Raw genomic sequence first — 20,413 nt, 5'->3', positions numbered from 1 at the left:
ATTATTTAAGGTTTAGATGAAGTGAATCCTTTCTCTTGAAAAAAATGCAGTTATACTATACTAATTTTAATTTTTTATTTATACTTTTGTAGGTTGATTTTAAGTTGACTAAATTTATGAATTTTTGAATTGACTGAATGTACACACTTATATTCAAAAAATAAAATCAAAAGTAAAAAATTCATGTTATTAACATGAGAAAAAAGACACTAATTATAAAACCCATTGAGATGAGGGGTTATGGCTGTGGAAAAGGCCAACTAATCACACTTCCTACAAGAATCTATGACTACATATGTTGTCGTACATAGATGAAAACTGAAACACCAACAAAAATTACATTTTACAAATGAACTCCCATTGAGGTGTGGTTTCACTTTGTCGTTCCAAGCTTGGACATTTTCAAAATGTTAAGATTTCATTCCCAGATTTGCAGCTTCAACACTTGCTGTTCAACATGTGGAAACTCGGCTCTCTTGGTATTGTCAAAGGCCTGCTTGATCTGCAGCAAGTAAAATGGCAATTGTAAATAGTGAGCAACAAAATAGAAAACTTCATTTACATGAGCTTCAATCTCACTGCCCTTTTTTTCACCTTTGTGGAAAGAAAGGTCTATCAAAGAAAGGCATCAACTGGGCTCTTGGGATCATTTCTTTTCTCAGCATGCGGATCTCCTCCTCTTCTATGATCTGCTCCACAAGTTCATATCACTTTTATCAATGCTATACCAAATTCACTCTCACATACAACTCAAACGAAAAGTTTTCTGAACATATCCTGCAGACTATATATATATATACCTTTTGGATCTTTTCTATTTGTTTCTTCTGTAGCTCCATGATGTATAGTTTGGTTGCAACCTGTGAGTTCAGGAAAAACAAAATAAAAATTTATTTTCTGGCCCATCGGGAACTCTTAGAGGCTATATATGATTCTACGTGAAATTTGAAGTGAACAGAAAGTCGCTCAGCCTACTCACAGAATAGTTGAACATTGCACGTTTATAAGCTCTTTGTTCAGTGTGAAGTTTGAACTCTTGGGGCTTACTGTTTTCCTTGGCTAGAGTCTTTGTGGTAGCCTGTACGTATACGATCACAAAGCCTCTCAATTGCGAGAAGAGAGAGAGATAGATAAGGTCTAGTAGAAATTTACCTTATTGGACCTGTCACAGAGTCTCTCCTTGACTTCATCTTTTGCCTGTGACAAATACTACCAGTTGTAATAGCTTTCAGAGAATGAAAAATAAAAAATAAAAAGGAAGAAGTAAAAAAAACATAGACATAATAAAACAACCTTGAGAGTATATTTTGTGCTTGCTATATTCTCCATGTTCACTAAGCTCTCTAAGAATCTGATGGCAGTAATAGAAATTGGATTGGAATTTATAGAGAGAGAGGACAATCAAAGTTTGGAGATTTGTAATTGTCTGACTTCCTTGATCTGTTGCTACATCACAAACATGCAGAGGGATTTGCATGCTCTTTTACACCAAACTTTCTGATTAAATCTCCCTCTCATGCACACATATTTGTGATACTGCTCCAAGTTCCTTCAATTCTCCTCTTGCTATATTCATCAATCAATAATAAAATATTATATCCCACATTTTCTTTTAACTAATCAAAACGCTGACTAGCTTATACGTATCCGCATGCTTGCTTAATGCTGGCTTATGGTTTTAGCTCAATAGATACAGCTGAAAATTTTTCCTTGTAAATTTGGAGAAAAGAATGGCTATGACTCAATTGATATATCTAATCGGAATTTTTTTTTTTTTTTTCTGAAGAAAAAAGGCTTCCTAAATAGGGAATTTTCTAACAAGCTTATGATTTTTTTTCTACTTGAGCATTCTGAATGAGTATAGAGCTGTATCTCATCTGGTCTAAATCCCAGGATTCAAGCAACTCAGTTGAGTTGTCCAAAGCGAGTGAAAACTATAGCTGCATTGCTTCATGTCACTTTCCCTACAGGTAATGACTGTCTAAAAGTTCCTTTAGAAAAAAAAAAGACTGTCAAAATCAAGGGCAGAAAATGACACTCGGTAGTTAACCACCAACTTTTGTTTCTTGTTAAAGCCGTTATCCAACCAAGGCAGGCAGACTGAACAAAAAGGGAATGTATAATGCTATGTTTTGAGGACCAAAAGTTGCCTTGAGCTTGAAGAAGCTCTTTTGGTGGTGGGTCTTCATGCTTGATGTTATTGCTAAGAGGCTTTTCCATGTTTGTTGGACGTTCACAGATTGCTTCTTCCTTGGGAAAATTTTATATATATACATACATAAAATTTTAAAACCACAACCAAGAGGACACATGACTCCTTACAAAGAGCGCAGATCATAAACAGCGAGCATATAACATATATATAATTTAAAAATATAAGTATATAAAATTTTTTTACACAAACTTAAATATAAGAATCGATTTGTATACTCAGTTAATTAAAAATTAAAATATCATATTAATAAAAGAACTCTATATTTTCTCTAAACGTGTCAATTTTTAAATTGGACGGTTTATACAGCTAAGTGGGGTCAAAAATTTTCCCAAAAGTATCTCTTCCTCATCCACTTTGATCGAAAATCTGAGAATTGCAATTCTCTATTGAAGGGACTAGTTGTCCTCTATAGGAGGATCTAAAGGGCTTGAGCTTGGAATTGATGGGCTTACGATAACCACACAAGGGACCATATGTCCAAGTCCAACATAATCTGATTCCGTAATCTCATTATTTTGGAGCCTCAGTATCTGAAAGGGCCTTTTCACCAATGGGCTCGAAAAGGGTTGGTTTAGCACTGTCAAAATGGGTTTAACTTTGTGGACAATTCGGAATTGTATGTATTTTTTTATAAACTGAATAAAAAATTTGAGGCTCATTTTTAAAATGAATCTTTTTTGTTTAGCTTATTTTGGAATCGAGCCTGTTTGAATTGAACCGAACGGATTCAAAAACTTTCTATTTTAGAGATACTGAAATAATCTCTTTTTATTAATTAATTTTATTTTTTTATAAATAAAAATCAAGATGTGATGATAATAAAATAGTAAATTGAAAAAATTGTATTAATTTTTAAATAAAATTTGAATATTATTGATTTAGAGAAAGATGATATTGATTGATATTCTTTTATTTTGTGTAATTTTTAGTAAGTTTATTTTATTCAATAGATGATTTTAGTAGGTTTTATTTAAAGTTTAAAAAAATTATAAAATTAAAATCTATTTATTTATTATAATATTTTTCTTTGTTTATTGATCATAATTAGTATAATATGTAAATTAATTAATAGTGTTGATTTACTAATTTTTTTAATTTTAATTCAATTTTAAAAAAATAAGCCGTATGCAGATTCGCTACAAATTGGATCAAATTTAAATATTAAAAATTTATTTTTTAATAAGATTTTTTGTCCCAATCCATTTGAAAATTGAACTAGTATGAATTGAATAGTACTAGACCAGATAATCTTTTTAAGGGCAGTAGATTGGATCTTGTTAAAGGCAAAAGGTCCAAAAATAAAAATAAAATCGGTGCATTAAAGAATGTTATAGTTTTAAATCCTATATATAAAGTTCTTACTTACCTTTCGACAATTGCCTTGTAATTTTATAAGTAATCATACATGAAATAACACAATTGTGATACGATTTGTTGGTCAACTTTATATTAATGAAAATATTTATTTTTTTTTTCATATTGATTTATATAAACTTATAGTGTAAGCAAATTTTATATACCGACTCCGATCTTATGCCATGCGTCATACGGATCCAGTCTTGGTAGTCGCAATCAAAATATGCTTAGCAGTTAAGCCCCACACGATGCCACGTGTTGATGAAAAACTGCTGATTATCTTTATCTTCGCTAAAAAGGGAATAAACTATTGAGAGCACGTTCACATTCCAGAAATTTCAGTACATAAATTTTGTTTTTCTTTTGGCATTTCTTTTGTTTTTTTTCCTCCTCTCCTAGCGCATATTTATTTGATTTGATTTTTTTCTCATTTTATTTTTCTATTTCCTTTATTATTTTTAATATAATTTTTTATTTAAAATTAAAATTTTAATCTAATTAAAAATTTTTTCTAACAATTCATTTGCTTAGAATGAGAATCCAATTCTTCTTGTTTTAAAAAATTTTCATTTAAAAAGTTGAAGTCTACATGTTGTAAAGATTTATCTAAACTTTTTTATTACAAAATAATCATATTAATAAACTGAATGTATTTTTTTTCTCAAACAAGCATATATCTTCCATGAAATGTATAATTATATTTACTTTCTAATTTTGTTTATTATATATTTTATTTTTCATCTATTAAATTTATAGTTTTAAAAATAACAAATATAGGCACTCCTAGATTTAGTCTGATGATAAGTGTATCCGGTTAAACCTGATAGATCTCAGATTCGAATTTCCCATCCCCCATTTCAAAAAAAAAATAATAAATATAGGCATTCTGAGACTTAGCCTGGTGGAAAGTGCATCCTTATAATCTTGTGAGTTCAAAAGTTCGACTCCCCCACCCCTATTTCAAAAAAAAATAATAAATATAGTTTCACAATTATTAATAAATAACAGATTAAATTATTATAAATTGATTAAAGTGTATATTTTTTATTTTTTAAATTATTCAAAATTATATTTGAAAATTTATAGAAATTCATTCAAATAAAAGTTTTATCATTTGGATTTGAAAATGTGTATATAAATAACTTTTTTACACGTATGTATTTATAAATACATTTTAAAGAATATATATCATTTTTGGGAGAAGGAAAATATATTATACTAAAAATAATAAAGGAAATAAAAATAAATGAACGAAGAAAAATGAACTCAAGGAGAGAGAGAGAAAAAAAAAAAGTAAAATTTATGTACTCAATTTCTTTTAGCTGCACTTCACCAATCCAGATGTGCAGATTAAAATTGATCGGACGGTGGAGAGAATATCGTGCTCTCTGCAGCCGTTCCCCAAAAAAAATTATGATTTGTTGAGAAATCCATATCTCCTAGGTCCCAATCTAACTTCAATTTCTCTCTCTCTTTCTCTTTGCCATGGATGGACCGGTCGAAACGGAAGGGGTAAACGGCATCGACCATCGCCAGAAGAAAGTTGCTCGCCGGAAGGAGACTCTCTACGACGTGCTTCATCTTATGCTAGGAAGGATCTTCTTCCAGGATTCCGATGTTTCAGCACCGCTAGTGCAGCGGATCAAGAACTCTTTATCGGAGAATGGTCCTCTTCTTAGGGACGCTACTACAAACACTGGCCGGAAAGTTCTCCTGTGGACTCGCAGAGGCAGCCCTCTGCGGTTACTTCTCGTAATTTCTGTAAGTACTGTTACTATCAGTCTTTCACTTCTTTAGCAATATTTTATTTTTAATTTTACTTTATATGTTTTATTGTTGAATTAAATTTTAGTAATTTATTTAATGATAATAATCGACAAAAGAATGGGTAACTTTAATTAATTCAAGCAACTGGAAAAGTAAGATAATGTCCGAATTTATTTTTTCATTGAGCTTTATGACATCGAGTATGGATTCCTATTTGTACCTAATTTTACAAATTTGATGATTGTTAACTTTTAAAACCTCTGCAGGTTGGGACTATCACTCTTCTAACCTTGACAGGACTGCTTGTGTTTATGCTTTTCTTTCTGGCAGCCACTGTCAATGCAATTGTCGTCTCTCTTCTCATTTCCTTGGCAGCTGTAGGAGGCTTCTTGGCCTTTTTCTTTGCTTGCGTAACAGCTATATATATTGGGGCCTTATCGGTTGCTATATTTGTCATTTCCACAGCAACAATTTCAGCAATTATAGCTGTTCTTGTAGCTACAGGTAGAGCAAAATAAACTTTTCAATATGCCCATTTATATGTCCCTGAAATTGTAGAGTTATTCCTATCCCCTTCATTTGGCATTATTAATTTTGTAGAAAAAGAATTCAAATGAGGTACAAGATTCGAACTTATTTTAAAATAAAAAATTTTTAAATTAAAAAGAATTGAATTTTTTTTTTCATTCAAAACATTAGAATTGTTGGAAAAGAAATCAATTGAATTGTTTTAGTGTGGGAATCAAGTTTGATGTATTTTGAATTCTAAGGGTGGCCTTTTGTTTTCAATCAAACACCAAGCCTTCCAAAAAGATAATGAATGAGGGAGAAAAGTCTTTAGCAGCATTTAGTTATTTTTATGAGTACCTGACTTGAATTAAAAAAAGAGAGAGGCTGCAATTGCAACGATAATGATGCATAATGTTTTTGGAGACAAATTGAGAATGATAGCTAGATAAAATTATATTATGTTCTACCCTTAATTGCCCTATCCCTGTGGATTCTTGTGAGTAGACTCGAGCACAATCAGTCCGGACCTGGATTAAAGCTCCTTGGATCCAAACTGAAACTGGATTGTTCTCTGTCTCGGGATTCAAACTGGCAGTTTTTTTCTCTGAAAAAAAAAAAAAAAAGAAGATCGGAACAATTTTCAACTATTGGTATGAGACTCTATGGTCCGAACCTGGTCTGGGCTTTTGGTTCCAGGGACCGGAACCAAAATGGCCCAGCCTGACCCGTTGGTCAGGACTACCTGGGGCTGTTTTGTTGTTTCATCTTGACATGCATGCATGAACATCCAGTTCTGGTTCCTTGATAGTTTGAACGTTTACTGGTGTCTGGACAAATGTTCTCAGATACTGTTAAAATTGTATGATGACAATTTATAGCTTTCTACTCGTGGTGTCTCTGATCTAATATCTTCTTGATATTATGGCATAAGATTATGTAATGCCTGCCATATTGTTTGATATTACTAGCCTAATGTGCTCCTGTGCGTAAACTTTGGGATATGAAAACTGTGTAAATCAGGTTGGATTGGATTTTTCTGGACTGTCTGGTTGGTGACAAAGAAAAGTGTGGGCGTAGCTAAGCGCTCGCTGAGGATGACTGGATCAGCAATTTCAGCTTACTCTTCTGGTCGGCATGTGAAGCGCTTTCAGGATCCAGACAAGGTGTCGGATTGACCCATGATGCAATGAAGTCTGTATGTGGATATCCTTGTTTGGCTGGACATTTACACGTCCTTTTGGCCTTTAACGACTTCCTCAAGCCTCATCACTGCTATGATAGTTTTGTTGGTGCAATCTAGTACCGCAGTTCGAAAGCACATGTGATGGGCATTGCGATGTCAGATATATGCTTATTCGAAGTTCAAACTCTGTATTTGTGTAATTATAAGATGCAGCTGTGAAGGATTTCATTAGTGTAATGTAATGAAATGAGTGTATAGTTTTTTTTTCCCTTCTATGAATTGTTTTCTGGTCACCATTACGTTTAATTGCATCCTAATGAGCATGCATCTAAAATTGAATAATTTAGATCTGGTTAAAATTTCATTGTGGTTTCATGTACGTCTTCTTTTGATTTGTTCACTTTAAGATGCTGATTGTGGACATGCCAGGCTATTGGGGACTGCCGCGGCCAGGCGGCCGGTCCGGCGAAAAGGATCGCCTACGTGGGTGATTTTTGAGCTGGGCCTATTCTTGGATATTTTGAGCCCAACCTAAATCAGCCTTACCTAATTGAAGTACATTTTGAACTTTTCAGTTATAATAGATATACATAAAAATTTTTAAAAACTGTTTATTTATATAGTTTATATTATAAATATCATTTCAAATGCAAAGAATAGATAATTTAAGAAATAATATATTATGTAATAATTTATTAATATAATTTCGAATAATTAAACTAAAGAAGTGAATTTTCAATCATAAGTAAAGTAAATCTATGTTTGGCTTAGTCGAGCTTGGCCCCAATCCACTCGTTTATCCGCTCGATTGAAGCGAAACACGAGTATTTCTTTGGGTAATTTATGATTTAGTCCCTGGGTATTACCATTATTAACAAATCAGTCCCTGTATTTTTAGAAACCTATTAAAACGTCCTTATGTTTTATTTTCGTCAACGAAATAGTCCTTCCGTCCTATTTTCCGTTAAAATTAGATAAAGGAGGAGAGAGAAAATTTTTAAAATCCAATTTTACCCTCAAATAAAACCATTTATTTAGTCCTTGTATATTACAATTATTAACAAGTTAGTCCTTACATTTTCAAAAATCTATTAAAATATTTTTATCTTTTTTCATATCTATTAAAACGTCCTTATCGTTTTTTTATGTCAACCAAATAGTCCCTATCTTTTCTCAGATCTATTAAAACGTCCTTATCGTTTCTTTTTATCAACGAAATAGTCCCTGTCTTTTCTTTCGTCCTCCTCCTCCTCCTCCTCCGAAAAAGAAGAAGAAGAAAAAGAAGAAGAAGAAGAAGAAGAGAAAGAAGAAGAAGAAGAAGAAGAAGGAGAAGAAGAAGAAGAAGAAGAAGGAGAAGAAGAAGAAGAAGGAGGAGGAGGAGAAGAAGAAGAAGAAGAAGAAGAAGAAGAAGAAGAAGAGAAAGAAGAAGAAGAAGAAGAAGGAGAAGAAGAAAAAGAAGAAGAAGAAGAAGAAGAAGAAGAAGAAGAAGAAGAGAAAGAAGAAAAAGAAGAAGAAGAAGAATGAGAAGAAGAAGAAGAAGAGAAAGAAGAAAAAGAAGCAAAAGAAGAAGAAGGAGAAGCAGAAGAAGAAGAAGAAGGAGAAGAAGCAAAAGAAGAAGGAGAAGGAGAAGAAGCAGAAGAAGCAGAAGAAGAATTGATGAAGAAGAAAAGGGAGGAGGAGGAGAAGGAGAAAAATAATGGGGGGTAATATAGTCTTTTACTATATTTTTAACGGCAAAAATAGACAGAAGGACTATTTCGTTGACGGAGAGAAAATATAAGGACGTTTTAATAGGTTTCTAAAAATACAGGGACTGACTTGTTAATAATGGTAATACCCAGGGACTAAATCGTAAATTACCCTATTTCTTTTAACTGTTTATGTAATTGAAATTTAATTTTTAAATATAGCAAATCCAATGGAATATCATCCGGTGGGTGTTAATTTCCCATTAAGGGAAAAAAGTTTAATTTCACTTTAAATAATTCATTTTTAACTAAATAAATACGAAATCTTTAATAACCGCTTGATTTTATCGCACTTGCATCACATATCTCCTGCTTTTATAAAATATAATAAATATGCCAATGACTCGTGACAATAGAATATACACACAAATATATATCACTATTCAGTATTTATTTATACACTTCTCTTGTAAGTTAAAATCGGAAAAGAGACCATAGGTAACTTGAAATATAAGTGTTTGATGTTAATCTAAAAATAATGGCTTTATGAGCAGGTTTGCAAGCTGAGCAGTGGTGGAAACATGAAGGGATTAATGAATCCTCACTGAAGACGCCAATTGAATTAATGAAATGCAGTATAAATTATCTGAAATTGTACAATAGTTCGGATAGTTATAATTTTATTTAAAGGTAAAAAAGTCATAGGTTGCAAATGGGTGTACAAGGTGAAATGCAAATTCATCGGTGAAATTGATAGATTTAAGCGCTGAGATAAATACTGAATAGGCGCTGAGATAAATACTGAATAGTGATGTATATTTTTATATATATTCTATTATCTTAAATTATGGTTATATTTATTATATTTTATAAAAGTATGGATTATTTATTTTTTATTTTTATAGTTTTATTTTTTTTATTATTATTTTCTCATTCCGCATGAGATCTATTTAGCATGCAAAACCGATTTTGGTGGGGAGGTGTTAAATACAGTAAAAAGATGACCGATTTTGAGGAGAAATAGAGAGGATGGAGATAGAACAAAAAATCTTAACCCACTCTAATACCGTGAAAAGAGAAATAAGAAAAATACATGTTGATTGTATTGAAACTTATAAGAAAAAATATGTTAATTCTGTGCAACCCTTCAATGCACACTATGTGAGAGATAAAAGACAAAACAATTCCTCCTTTTATAAAATATAATAAATAAATATGCTCTTAATTTAAACAATGGAATATATATATATATATACCATTATTCAGTATTTATCTTTACACGTTGACATTTAAAAAAATTGAAAAGCAACTAACGTTTTCTTAAAATCTTATAAATCTCAAATTTCTCCTCAAACAGCGAAGCAGAAAAAAAAACCTCTAATAAACTTATCTATTGTATAAATTAATAATGGAATTCATTAAAATTTTATACATTCAGATTATAGGTACATGTACACTGAAAAATTGCCCACTTTATATTGAGTTGCCTCTCTCTTTTCTCTCATAAATGCACTTTTGCTCTTCAAAGCCTTTTTCTTTCTTTTGTATTTTAAACACCAAGAAGACCTAATTTCTTTTGTTATTTTTTTTTGTTTGTTCCCATTTCTAATAATATCCATCAAATATTATATTATTTTATTATAATTACTATTAAATTAAGGTTTTATCTGTTTTTTTCACTCTCCATGGTCGGTTTTGAAGGAAAAGGTTATGGCTTTTAATGATTGGAGAAAGTGAGTTCGTCATGCATCTCTTCTTAACCTACCCCAATTCATATGTCCTTTCTTCTTTTTTTTTTTTCTTCTTTTTGAGGACCACAATGAATATAATTGCTAATAAGTCATAATAAAGTTGACTTGTTAAAAGAAAGAAAGTTCTCTCCAAAATCAAGAAGATTGCCAGTTTCATGATCAGCAAATTTAAGCTTTACAAGTGAATTACTAAGTAACCAAACACAGTACAAAAATAACAGAAACCCTAACTATGGTGCAATTTTGTCCTCTGATATGGCTAGAGCTATCGGTTGATGATGGCTATATATACCCTCTTCATCAAACTGCAGAATCAAGGTTTCCTGGTCTCATGCTTTGTTTTCTATTACAACTCTTTCATTAGCCACATGCAAATCCTTCCAAAACATACGTCTCAACTAAAAAGAAGACTTGAAAATGCATTGAACTAGAAAGAAATTAACCCGACTCTCTTCCTCATCATTCTTCTTCAACTTCCTCCAGCTTTGTTAACAATCTTATATATATTTATATATATAAATAACTCTATGCCTTCTCATTCTTGAAGACTACACTGAAACACTCCAAGGAAATTCCAATGAAAAGATCACTAGACAAGAAAGGTATAGCAAAATTATATTAATTACGTTCATTTCCTTGCCAGTCTGGTCTGCCTAATGTGAATTCCAAGCTTGGGTTCTTGCAATCTAAATTGGTTCCTAAGTAGCCTTTCAACTTAGTTGAATTGCATTCCTGCATAATATGTTTTGCACATTAGGTGACCAACCACACACAAAATGTGAATTCCAAATGAAAAATTTATACAAAATGTGCAATTCAAGATGTAGATTCCAGTACTTACCTCAACTGGGTGACCAGATCTTTGTTGTGTCTGCAATTTTGCTTCTCTATGCCCATCCATGTCATTGGAGTTTGTCTGTGGCCAGGTTTCTCTACTACTGACATGTAATGCAAGAGATTTGGTTAGTTTGCAACTTTAAATTGCTTCAAAAACTAGTGACTGTTGAAATTTTGTTTGGGCTCAATTTTAATGAATGGTTAAGTAAAATAAAATATATAAAATAAATATTTATTCAAAAAATTTATAAGAATTAATAAAATATTATAATTTTTTTTATTAATTAAAATATATTAATAACAACTTCATTTTTAAATGTTTACAAATATATTTTTCAATATAAATTAATAATCACTCTATCAATAAATGATTTCTTAATAAAATTAATTTTTAATAATATTTATTATAGAAAAAACCATTTCTACTATGACATACAAACATATAAAAGAATTATACTTTAAAGTAACATATCAATTTAATATAATATTTACTGTAATTTTTTTTAATTAAATTATTTAACCTATTATTTTAAAAACAATATTTTCATTTTATTTTTTCTAAATTTAAATAATCTAATCTATTATCCATTAATTTATATTTTTTTAAAGTTAAATTATTTTTTAAATTTAAATAGTTCATGAAACTCATTAATTAATAAAATATTATTTATAAAATAATTTTATTTATAAAAATTTAAAATTTATTTTTCTAAATTTAGATAATTTAGTGAATAATTTTAATTATATAAATAGATTAAAAACTAATTAAATGAAATAATTACATTTTAATAATAAAAATAGCATATAAAATGAATAAATAATTTTTTAAAAAATACGTATTAAAGTTAATTTTAAAGATAAAAAATAAATTTTTTTAAATTGGAAAAAATAGAGAACGGAAGGAAAAAAATAAAATAAACAATTAAAATTAAATAATTAAATAGTATTGAAGATGAAAAAGAATTTATTTGATAAAAATATTTAAAATTTTAATTTTATAAAATATAAAATATTTTTAATTGAATAATTATAAAATAAAGATTAATTAATAAATTTTTTAAATATATAAAAATTTAGTGATAATTTTTTTATTATATAAAAAATTACCTAAATATCCCTTCATAATTTAAAAATTTTCAGGACAATGACCCTTGGCCCCCTTTGCTCATCACTGTCAAAAGCAATACAGCTAGAAGCCACAATTCCTTTGGCTCGCAATAAAGCTAGAAGCCGCAAGCAATGTAAAATTGGGTTTACTTCTCTTAGGGTTAGGCTTTGATCTTTAACCGAGAAAAAGAGTAAGAAAAAAAAAAAAAGAAAGAGCCAATCAATGCATGTGACTAAATGCTTTTATAAAATGTATATTATCAATTTCTTGTCCACACCGAATTCTTATGACTAAATTCATGTGACTAAAGGTCTCACATTAATAAATTAATAGAAAATTAGCAGGTAAAAACTATTAAATAATTTACATCAATTATTTTGAATTAAATTAAAAGAAAATTAAAAATTATTTAGTTATTTTTTTTTAATTGCAAATTGAGAATCGAAAGAATAAAATTTAAAATTTTTCAGATTTACTCAGATACACTTATTATTGGACTTAATATGTGAGTGCATTTATTTTTTATCTAACATTTAAACAAGTAAATTTTTTGGGATGAATCAAAAGATAAAGAATATATACTAATCCCCAAATACCTAGAATATAATCAATGCATGTAGCAAAATTTTTTACTATCCCTTTGTTCTAGTTTATCCTAATATATCTCTCTCTATCCCTCATCCTATGCCAATTATTCCACTTCTTCATTATCAAAGAGTAGTCACTCTTTTCTCCGGCTTATTTTTTCCTATCCTCAACTTCATGGATCCCAATGGCTCTCAAATTCAAAGAACCCACATGAAGTGCCTCAACAACTGAATCAACTTTCTTATCACAGCTCAGTGTCTTGAAAGCTTTTATGTATGACGTTGTAAAATAGCCATGGAAGAACTTGTACGTAGCGCTAGTTTCAGACTTCAGGATAAGTGCATTTCTTTCTCAAGCAGGAGAAGCGGCACAAAGAGAGAAAAGAATAAAGTAAAGACTGGCAATTCCTATGGGCAATCAAGTATTTTGGCTTTTATTAAGCCAATTTTTCTCTGAATCCTTCCCTCACTCTCTCTTGCACTAACACCAGCATAATTTCTCACTCTGCTCCTTCCAAGTATTCTGCATTTCTCCCTCTGCTCATTCTTCTGCCATGCTCTATTTGTTGATTTGTTGTTGATCGAGTGTAGCAGACGGTGAGGATTGGTGGTCCATGGCAGAAAGGGGGTGGTATCAGTGGGGAGATGCCGGAGCCTAATGATTTTTATTTATTTTTTATCATGTAAGAATTACTCTAACTTATAAATGATAATGAATGCGGTTAATTTCCTATTTTTACTAATCACTAATTACTTATTAAAAATATTAAATATGGATGCACGAAAACTTTAACAAAATTTAAAATTTTAGGTCTAATGATATAATCTCTGAAAAGCTAAATAATCCGAAAGAGCTTTTTTTATATAGCTTGTAACTAATTTTAAAGTTTTATATTAATTATAGCCTATAATCAAATTAAAAATTTTATTTTTTCCACTATTATTGATGTGACATATATTATAATACTAAAATCTAAATTTTTTTTTTATTTTTTCGATGAAAATGCAATTTTAAAAGTATATTTTCATTATAGCCAATATAATTAATTAACTATGACCCAAATTAATCAAAATTAGTATTTTATATTAACAAAATGATGATTATTGATATTCACAATATTTTTGTATGAATTTCTAATTTTAAAAATTAAAAGATTTTATGTGTTCACAATAATTTCTATAAAATTATCTTTTAAAAAAATATATGAGAAGAAAGAGGGGTATAATTTATTAAAAATAAAATATTAAATTTAACATCAAAATTAATTATTAAAAATCGAAAGTTCAAAGCACTCACAGACTTAATATAATAGTAAGTGTGTTTGAGTAAATCTAAGAGATCTAAGCTCTGATCTCTAATCTAGTGGTTTCTTTTCTTACTATCGAATTCTCACTTAGTTTAAATTTTTCCCTCTATTTCTATATGTTATTAAAGAAAAACCTCAATTAGGATTTTATTATAGAAAAACCTCAATTAGGATTTCATTATAGAAAAACCTCAATTAGGATTTCATTTCCTTTCTAGCAAAATCAAAATTTGTTCAAAGTAAGGAAGCCTAAGGGCATCCTAGGTGAAATGAATTAAAATAATCTGAAATTCCTTTCTGATTTTTTTTTCCTTCAGTAATTAATGTGAGTTCTATATATGCTGCTACAGAAAGCTTGAGATAGCTAGTTCAGTGAATCCAATGAGGAAGTTTTGAAGGTTTTTTTAGAAAAAAAAAAATTCATGTTGTTGTATAACTTTCAAGATTTCACAATTCAGGAGACAATTTGAATATATCTAAGCTAAGGCACATATTGTAGTAAAAACTTTTTATAGCCATTTGATTAGAACATGCAACTAAAGTTTGATAATGTTGATATGTTCTTAACACACACATTTTACGTATATAATCACTATTATTACAACAAATTTTATCATTTAATCAACAAAATTTTTGAAAATTTTGACGAATTTTCATCTAAAACAAACAATATCTATGATTAGAAAATGTGCAAATCATTACAAACCATCCTTATCCTTATGGCCCAGATTCTCAATTTTGAGATCAATGCTTTTCATTAATTTATAACTCCTAGTAGATGCAACAAGAGCAAACATTCATAACCCTCAATGCGCACACACAGCAAGTTTTTGCACTTTCACCTGATATAACTATATAATTAAGTATTTCTCTCCTTCTACTGCTTTCTTATAGCTTATATTAACAAGGTTCACGAACAAGTTTGCGAGGAAAGAGCATGGAAATTGGAAAGAGGCAGAGCAAAAAAGAAGAAGAAGAGATTTGTGGTAAAGTGGGAAAGAAGAACAAACGAAGGGAATATGAAGAGCACTAATTAATAGGAGCTCCATATTTAATTAGAACTTTGGAAAAAAGAAGAGCACTTGAGTCTAAGGAAGTAGTCTTTTTGGTCATGATAAATATGCAAAATCTGCCTTCGTGGAGGGAATAACATCCAGATTGCTTAATAATGATGATAAGAATGGTAATACGATATTGTTCTAATTAAAGCTAGAAAAAGAAAAAGTGCATGAAGCTATGGTTGCTTTCTCTTATCCTAATTAGCGCATATTTGATTGCACTTAGTATCTTTTCTTTAAATAATTCTTAACACTAATAGCATCAAAGCTAACTGCAAATTAATCTCATCTCAGGAGGAAGATCTTCCACGAAAAAAGAAAAGCCTAAAAGAAAAGGAACAAAGCAAAAGCTGCCACAATAACTCTTTTATTCTTCAAAAATGGTGGACGTGGGTTTGCATTTCTAAGCTATAAGGTACCATGCAAAAGAAAAAGGAAACCACTGCAGGAGAGAGAGAGTACCTTGAAGAATTACTCCAGAGTGTAGTAGCAGTAGAAGAGTAGTCGATTTCTTGTTGCACTGCTGATCCATCTGAAGGTCCTCTCTGACCAGTAAATCGCCGTAGGCTTTGGTCATTTCCATTGCCCATTGGGGATATGTCTTCTTCTCCAGATCCATCTGATTGGCCTTCAATAAAACACCACCGAAAGGGCCAAATCAAATGAATGTACATAAGCAATGCATGCAGACTGCAAAGATATATGTAGTGTATCCATGCATGCTTATATTTATGTATGTATGTATGTATAGATGGATGGATGTATGTGCATGTGGGCAATGTGTGTCTTTTATCTTAAATAGGGTTTAGTATAAATGCATGGACTTGGGAGAAAATTTTCCAAATAGGAGCGGTAAAATACTGAAAAACGATTCTAAAATGGATAAAAGAACAATGTACAGAGGTCGGAGAGTGAATTGTTTTTTTTTTTAAAAAAAAAAAAAAGAGGAAAATAATTTTTTTGAAAAAAAAAAAGAAAAAAAAAAAAAGGAAAGGTTAAAATGAAGACTAAGCAATACGAATTACCTGAGGAGGCGGCAGGCTTGTCAGTAGTCTTAACAGTTCTATACATCTGCAAAGTCATAGGGAAGCATTTAGCAAACACGATTCAATATAAAAGAGAAAATGAAAAAAATGAAAAAAAAAATATCTAATAATAAACTAAATTCCATTCAGATCCTTCTTTCTTTCTCTGTGGGCTTCTGGGCTCGTCTTGGATTCATCATTAATCACGAGGTTGATGTTTGATAAGGTAGTAATGACATGTTTATTATTGAGAAATAATGACCACTTTTGTCTGTTATCATTCTTCTCTCTCTCTCTCTTTCTCTTCTTTCAAAAGGAGAAGCTTGTCTGCCTGAGACGTCTCAGAACTTTCAGACTCATTTCTCTCTACTATTCTTTTAATTAATTCATTCATTCACTCACTGCCTTCTTTGGCTACTGTGCCGGCCCTGGGATTCACTATCAACACAGGCCGCCTCACATTTTAGAGACAAAGAGAAAGAAAGAGAGGGAGAGAGAGGTTGCTTCCTCTGTGCTGTACCTGTAAATGGCTCTTCACATGAGCTAATGTGAGATCTTTGACATCCATGAGCTCAAGAACTGACTTTGGAGTAGCTCCTAAGCCAACCCATTAAAGGAAAAGTAAAGATCGATCAAAACAAAATAATCATCTTTAAATGTTAATAAATCAGCTGGAACTCAATACTAATCGCTAAATTAAGTAGAGAAAAATTAAAAGCAAAAGAAACACAGGGGAAAAAGGTTTGTACTTTCATGGCCCCCAAGAAGCTCAACGGCATGGACAAATCGAGCATGAAGAGTGCTTGTCCATCGCATTCTCGGTGCTCTCATGCTCCTTTTTGTTGGAAGTTTAGGCAAGAATCTTGATCTAATCAACCCATGAGAAGCCTCACCGGATCCAAGTCCATACTGATTGTGGTGGTGGTGCAGTTGTGGGGATTTGAAAGCATCCATTGAAAGCCCATTAAACCTTGTGGTTGGCGCTAACCGGTTGTAAGCAGGAAGGGATTGATTTGGCCCTGATGATTTAAGCAAGGGCAAGGGATCTAAACCACTTCCTCCAATATAATAAGGTGAAGAAGTGTGAGGGGCAACAGAAGGAGAGCACAGAGAGGAAGATGGATAGGGCATTTGGTAGAAGCACATCTTGGGATCTTTATTCTCTCTCGACTGTTCCGAAGGAAGAAACGGAAATGAACGGTTGTGATAGACTGGAATACCTTTTATCGGCCTCAACCCATCTGATACATCAAGTCGAGAAACCCCGTGATTTAAGTTACTTAAGTGAGTGCTAGAATGGTGTAGATGATGATGGTGGTGACTTTGTTGATAAGTGTTGCGTGGTGGATCTTCAGCTCCAACACCTGTGAAATTCCTTTTGTTTCTGGTTAGTTCATCGAAGGAATTTGCTGGGTGTGCGAGAGAGAGCTCAGTACTATAAGCTTGAGAATCACTAGTCCTTATGGAGCCAATATTGTTGGATTTATGGATGCCTTGTTGCCTGCTCATCAAAAGGTTGAAGCTTGCATCTGCTTCAATATTGTTGGTGGAGTTGGATACGGAAGAAGGGCAAGTATTGGGAGGACTAATATGTAAAGAAAGATCAGGAAGTGGTTTTGAAGAGGGTTCAACGAAAACCCCTTCTAATGGCATTTTCAGTTGGTTTCTTTATCAAGCAGTTGCTTTTCCCCCACTTTTGCTTGGCTAATCTAACTGGGGAGAAAGAAAATGAGAAGAAAAAAGAAGTATCAAGTATATAGTAGTGAAGTGGATCTTTTAATCTTTTTCCTCTTCTGCCTGAGAAAGAATATATGTGAGAGGGAGAGATTTTGCTTTGGTATAATAATGGATAAAAAAGCTTTGAAAGAGAAGTTGTTGATTTATGCTTTAAAGCCTAAAGGAGGAAGGAAAAGCAGGAAGAGAGAGAGAGAGAGAGAGAGAGAGAGCTTGTAGAGAGGTGAAGCAAAGAGCTAAAGGTTCATAAATCTTCTTCAACAAACAAACATGCTCAAGAAAGAGAGAGTGAGTAAAGGTGGATAGAGATTAGAGAGAGAGGGCATAAAAGAAGCAACTGTATTGTCAAGCTAAGAGGAAGAAAAAAAATCTACAAATTAAAAAAAAAAAAAAAAAAAGAAATCCAGAAAGTGCATAGAAAGGAAATGGAATAGAGAGAGATAGAGAGGAAGGATTTGGGTCTGGTGCACCTCGAGAGTATATCTTGGAAAATGACACTAGCTAGGGGAAGAAGAACACAAGGTCTCTCGCTCTGGTCAAAACTTTAAAATAAATATTTCATTTAAAAAAAAAAAAAGGAGACTTTGGTTTTCCTTCCCCGGAGACGACGGGATATTATAAGTGTGAGAGAGAGAGACTCCTTCCTAAGGGATTATTTTCCCCCCACCCTCTTCGCCTCTCCCTCTCTCTCTCTCCGCTATAACTTTATTCATTATATTTAAGAATTTATTTATTAAATAAAAAAATTAAAAGCTTTTTTTTTTTTTTTTTATAGACAAGAGAAGCAATGTTGACCTTTGGGATGGAGAGAGAAGAGAGCCACAAAGGGTTTTTTGTTTGCATTCATGCATATATAAATCCTAATTCCAGATTACTTTGTAATTCCTTTTCATCCTCTCTCTATCTAACTCCCAAATATTCCCCTTCTACGCCTAATCTTTCAACAATCTTGTCCACCATCATCATGCATTCTGCTTCTCTCTCTCTCTTTTTCTTTATACGTTTTATTTATCTATGCATGCTAGCTCATTGACTCTCTGTCATTTCTTAATTACGGTTTCCAAAACCCTAGGCTTAATCAAATATAATATTTCTTTTATTTAATTATTGCTTTTTTTAATTGTTTATATATATATATAATTCATTTGCATATTAAATTCTTAATATTTAATATAATAATACATAAATTATTGAAAATGAAGCTTGTCCATTGTTGGATTTACATTGTTCAAATCTTAATTATTTATTAATACATGTGTTGGATGTACTAGAAAATAGAAGGCATATTGACTTGGGTTAGATTAACGTCTCATATTAAATTTTTGTTGGATTTCTTTAATTCTAATAAAATTTCTATGGCTGATAAAAATTCCTAATATTTTTTGTAGTTAATATTTTTCAAGTAAAATTTTTTAAATACATAATGTAGAAATTTTTCCAAAAAAAAAAACCATTAATATCCATTCCATTTAATAATTTTCAAAATAACATAAAAAAGGTGTATCTAAACTAAATATTATTATTATTATTAAATTTTAATCATTAATAGTATATATATATGCATGTTTATTAATTTATTTGCTTTTATTGTGTGCCGTAAATTAAATAGTAAAATGATAGCTTAGCCTAGAGATTAAAGAAATATAATTCACTTGGTGGACATAGGTTAAAGTCTCTGCTTCTCTCATTTCTTAGTTAAAAAAAATAAATTAATCAAGACAAATATCAGTTGATAGGTACGGCGTGGAATTCATTTAACAAAAATATCTAAAATTTAACAAATATTTATAATTATTTAAAATCAAATTCAGTTCAGAAATATCTGAATGTGAAGATCGAATAGCTTGAATCACTTGCAAACAGTTCATAAAAATACACCCATTAAAAGACAAAAATTTCATTGTAAGAATAAACATGAGAATTAAAATTTCAACAATTACCAGCATACCATTACCTTCCGAGAAACCAGAAACACCACGTTAAAATATAATCTCAGATTTTTTCACAACAAAACTATAATCAATAAAATCTTGAACTTAAAATAAAATTTCATCAACTTAACAAAACCAATTGAAATTATCCAAATTTGAAGATGACAGCAGAATTTAGAGAGAAATGGTTTCAGAATCACGAGCAGAATTGAAGAAATAAAATAAGTTTCTGCCTGATATCAAGTAGCAGTGGTATTTTTATGCAAAATATCATCACGTTGAGCAACTTTTCATTATTTTTTAATGAATTAACCTTTTTATAAAAAATAAATATGGATGTCGTAGTTATTCTACAC

At 30.9% G+C, this 20,413-nt stretch overlaps 3 protein-coding genes across 5 annotated transcripts; 1 reads left to right on the top strand and 2 right to left on the bottom strand.

Moving 5' to 3' along the window:
* Nucleotides 1–161: 161 nt before the first annotated feature.
* On the bottom strand, nt 162–1,354 carry LOC110610047 (protein TPX2). The gene is made up of 6 exons (XM_021749916.2): nt 1,294–1,354; nt 1,153–1,209; nt 980–1,078; nt 801–860; nt 595–689; nt 162–502 (listed from the first exon to the last, which is right to left on the bottom strand). The coding sequence occupies exons 1-6, from the start codon at nt 1,327–1,329 to the stop codon at nt 439–441; spliced, it is 411 nt and encodes a 136-aa protein (XP_021605608.1). The 5' UTR covers nt 1,330–1,354; the 3' UTR covers nt 162–438.
* A 3,587-nt stretch (nt 1,355–4,941) lies between these two features.
* Nucleotides 4,942–7,304, top strand: LOC110609887. The gene is made up of 3 exons (XM_021749719.2): nt 4,942–5,332; nt 5,605–5,842; nt 6,869–7,304. Exons 1-3 carry the CDS (start codon nt 5,057–5,059, stop codon nt 7,021–7,023), a joined length of 669 nt encoding a protein of 222 aa, XP_021605411.1. The 5' UTR covers nt 4,942–5,056; the 3' UTR covers nt 7,024–7,304.
* Nucleotides 7,305–10,575: 3,271 nt separating this feature from the next.
* LOC110606869 (transcription repressor KAN1) lies at nt 10,576–18,801 on the bottom strand. 3 transcript variants are annotated; one of them, XM_021745854.2, is made up of 6 exons: nt 17,142–18,801; nt 16,913–16,989; nt 16,393–16,438; nt 15,830–15,995; nt 11,312–11,408; nt 10,576–11,202 (listed from the first exon to the last, which is right to left on the bottom strand). In XM_021745854.2, the coding sequence occupies exons 1-6, from the start codon at nt 18,043–18,045 to the stop codon at nt 11,089–11,091; spliced, it is 1,404 nt and encodes a 467-aa protein (XP_021601546.1). In that variant the 5' UTR covers nt 18,046–18,801; the 3' UTR covers nt 10,576–11,088. The 3 variants fall into 3 exon arrangements, with proteins under 3 accessions (XP_021601546.1, XP_021601552.1, XP_043807208.1); XM_021745860.2 differs by having other exon boundaries at nt 11,312–11,405; XM_043951273.1 differs by having other exon boundaries at nt 11,312–11,402.
* Nucleotides 18,802–20,413: the final 1,612 nt, after the last annotated feature.

Source organism: Manihot esculenta, chromosome 2 (genome assembly GCF_001659605.2).
Source record: "Manihot esculenta cultivar AM560-2 chromosome 2, M.esculenta_v8, whole genome shotgun sequence".
Classification (NCBI taxonomy): domain Eukaryota; kingdom Viridiplantae; phylum Streptophyta; class Magnoliopsida; order Malpighiales; family Euphorbiaceae; genus Manihot; species Manihot esculenta.
Note: the sequence above shows the minus strand (reverse complement) of the source record. Positions and strands in the feature narration are given on the sequence as shown.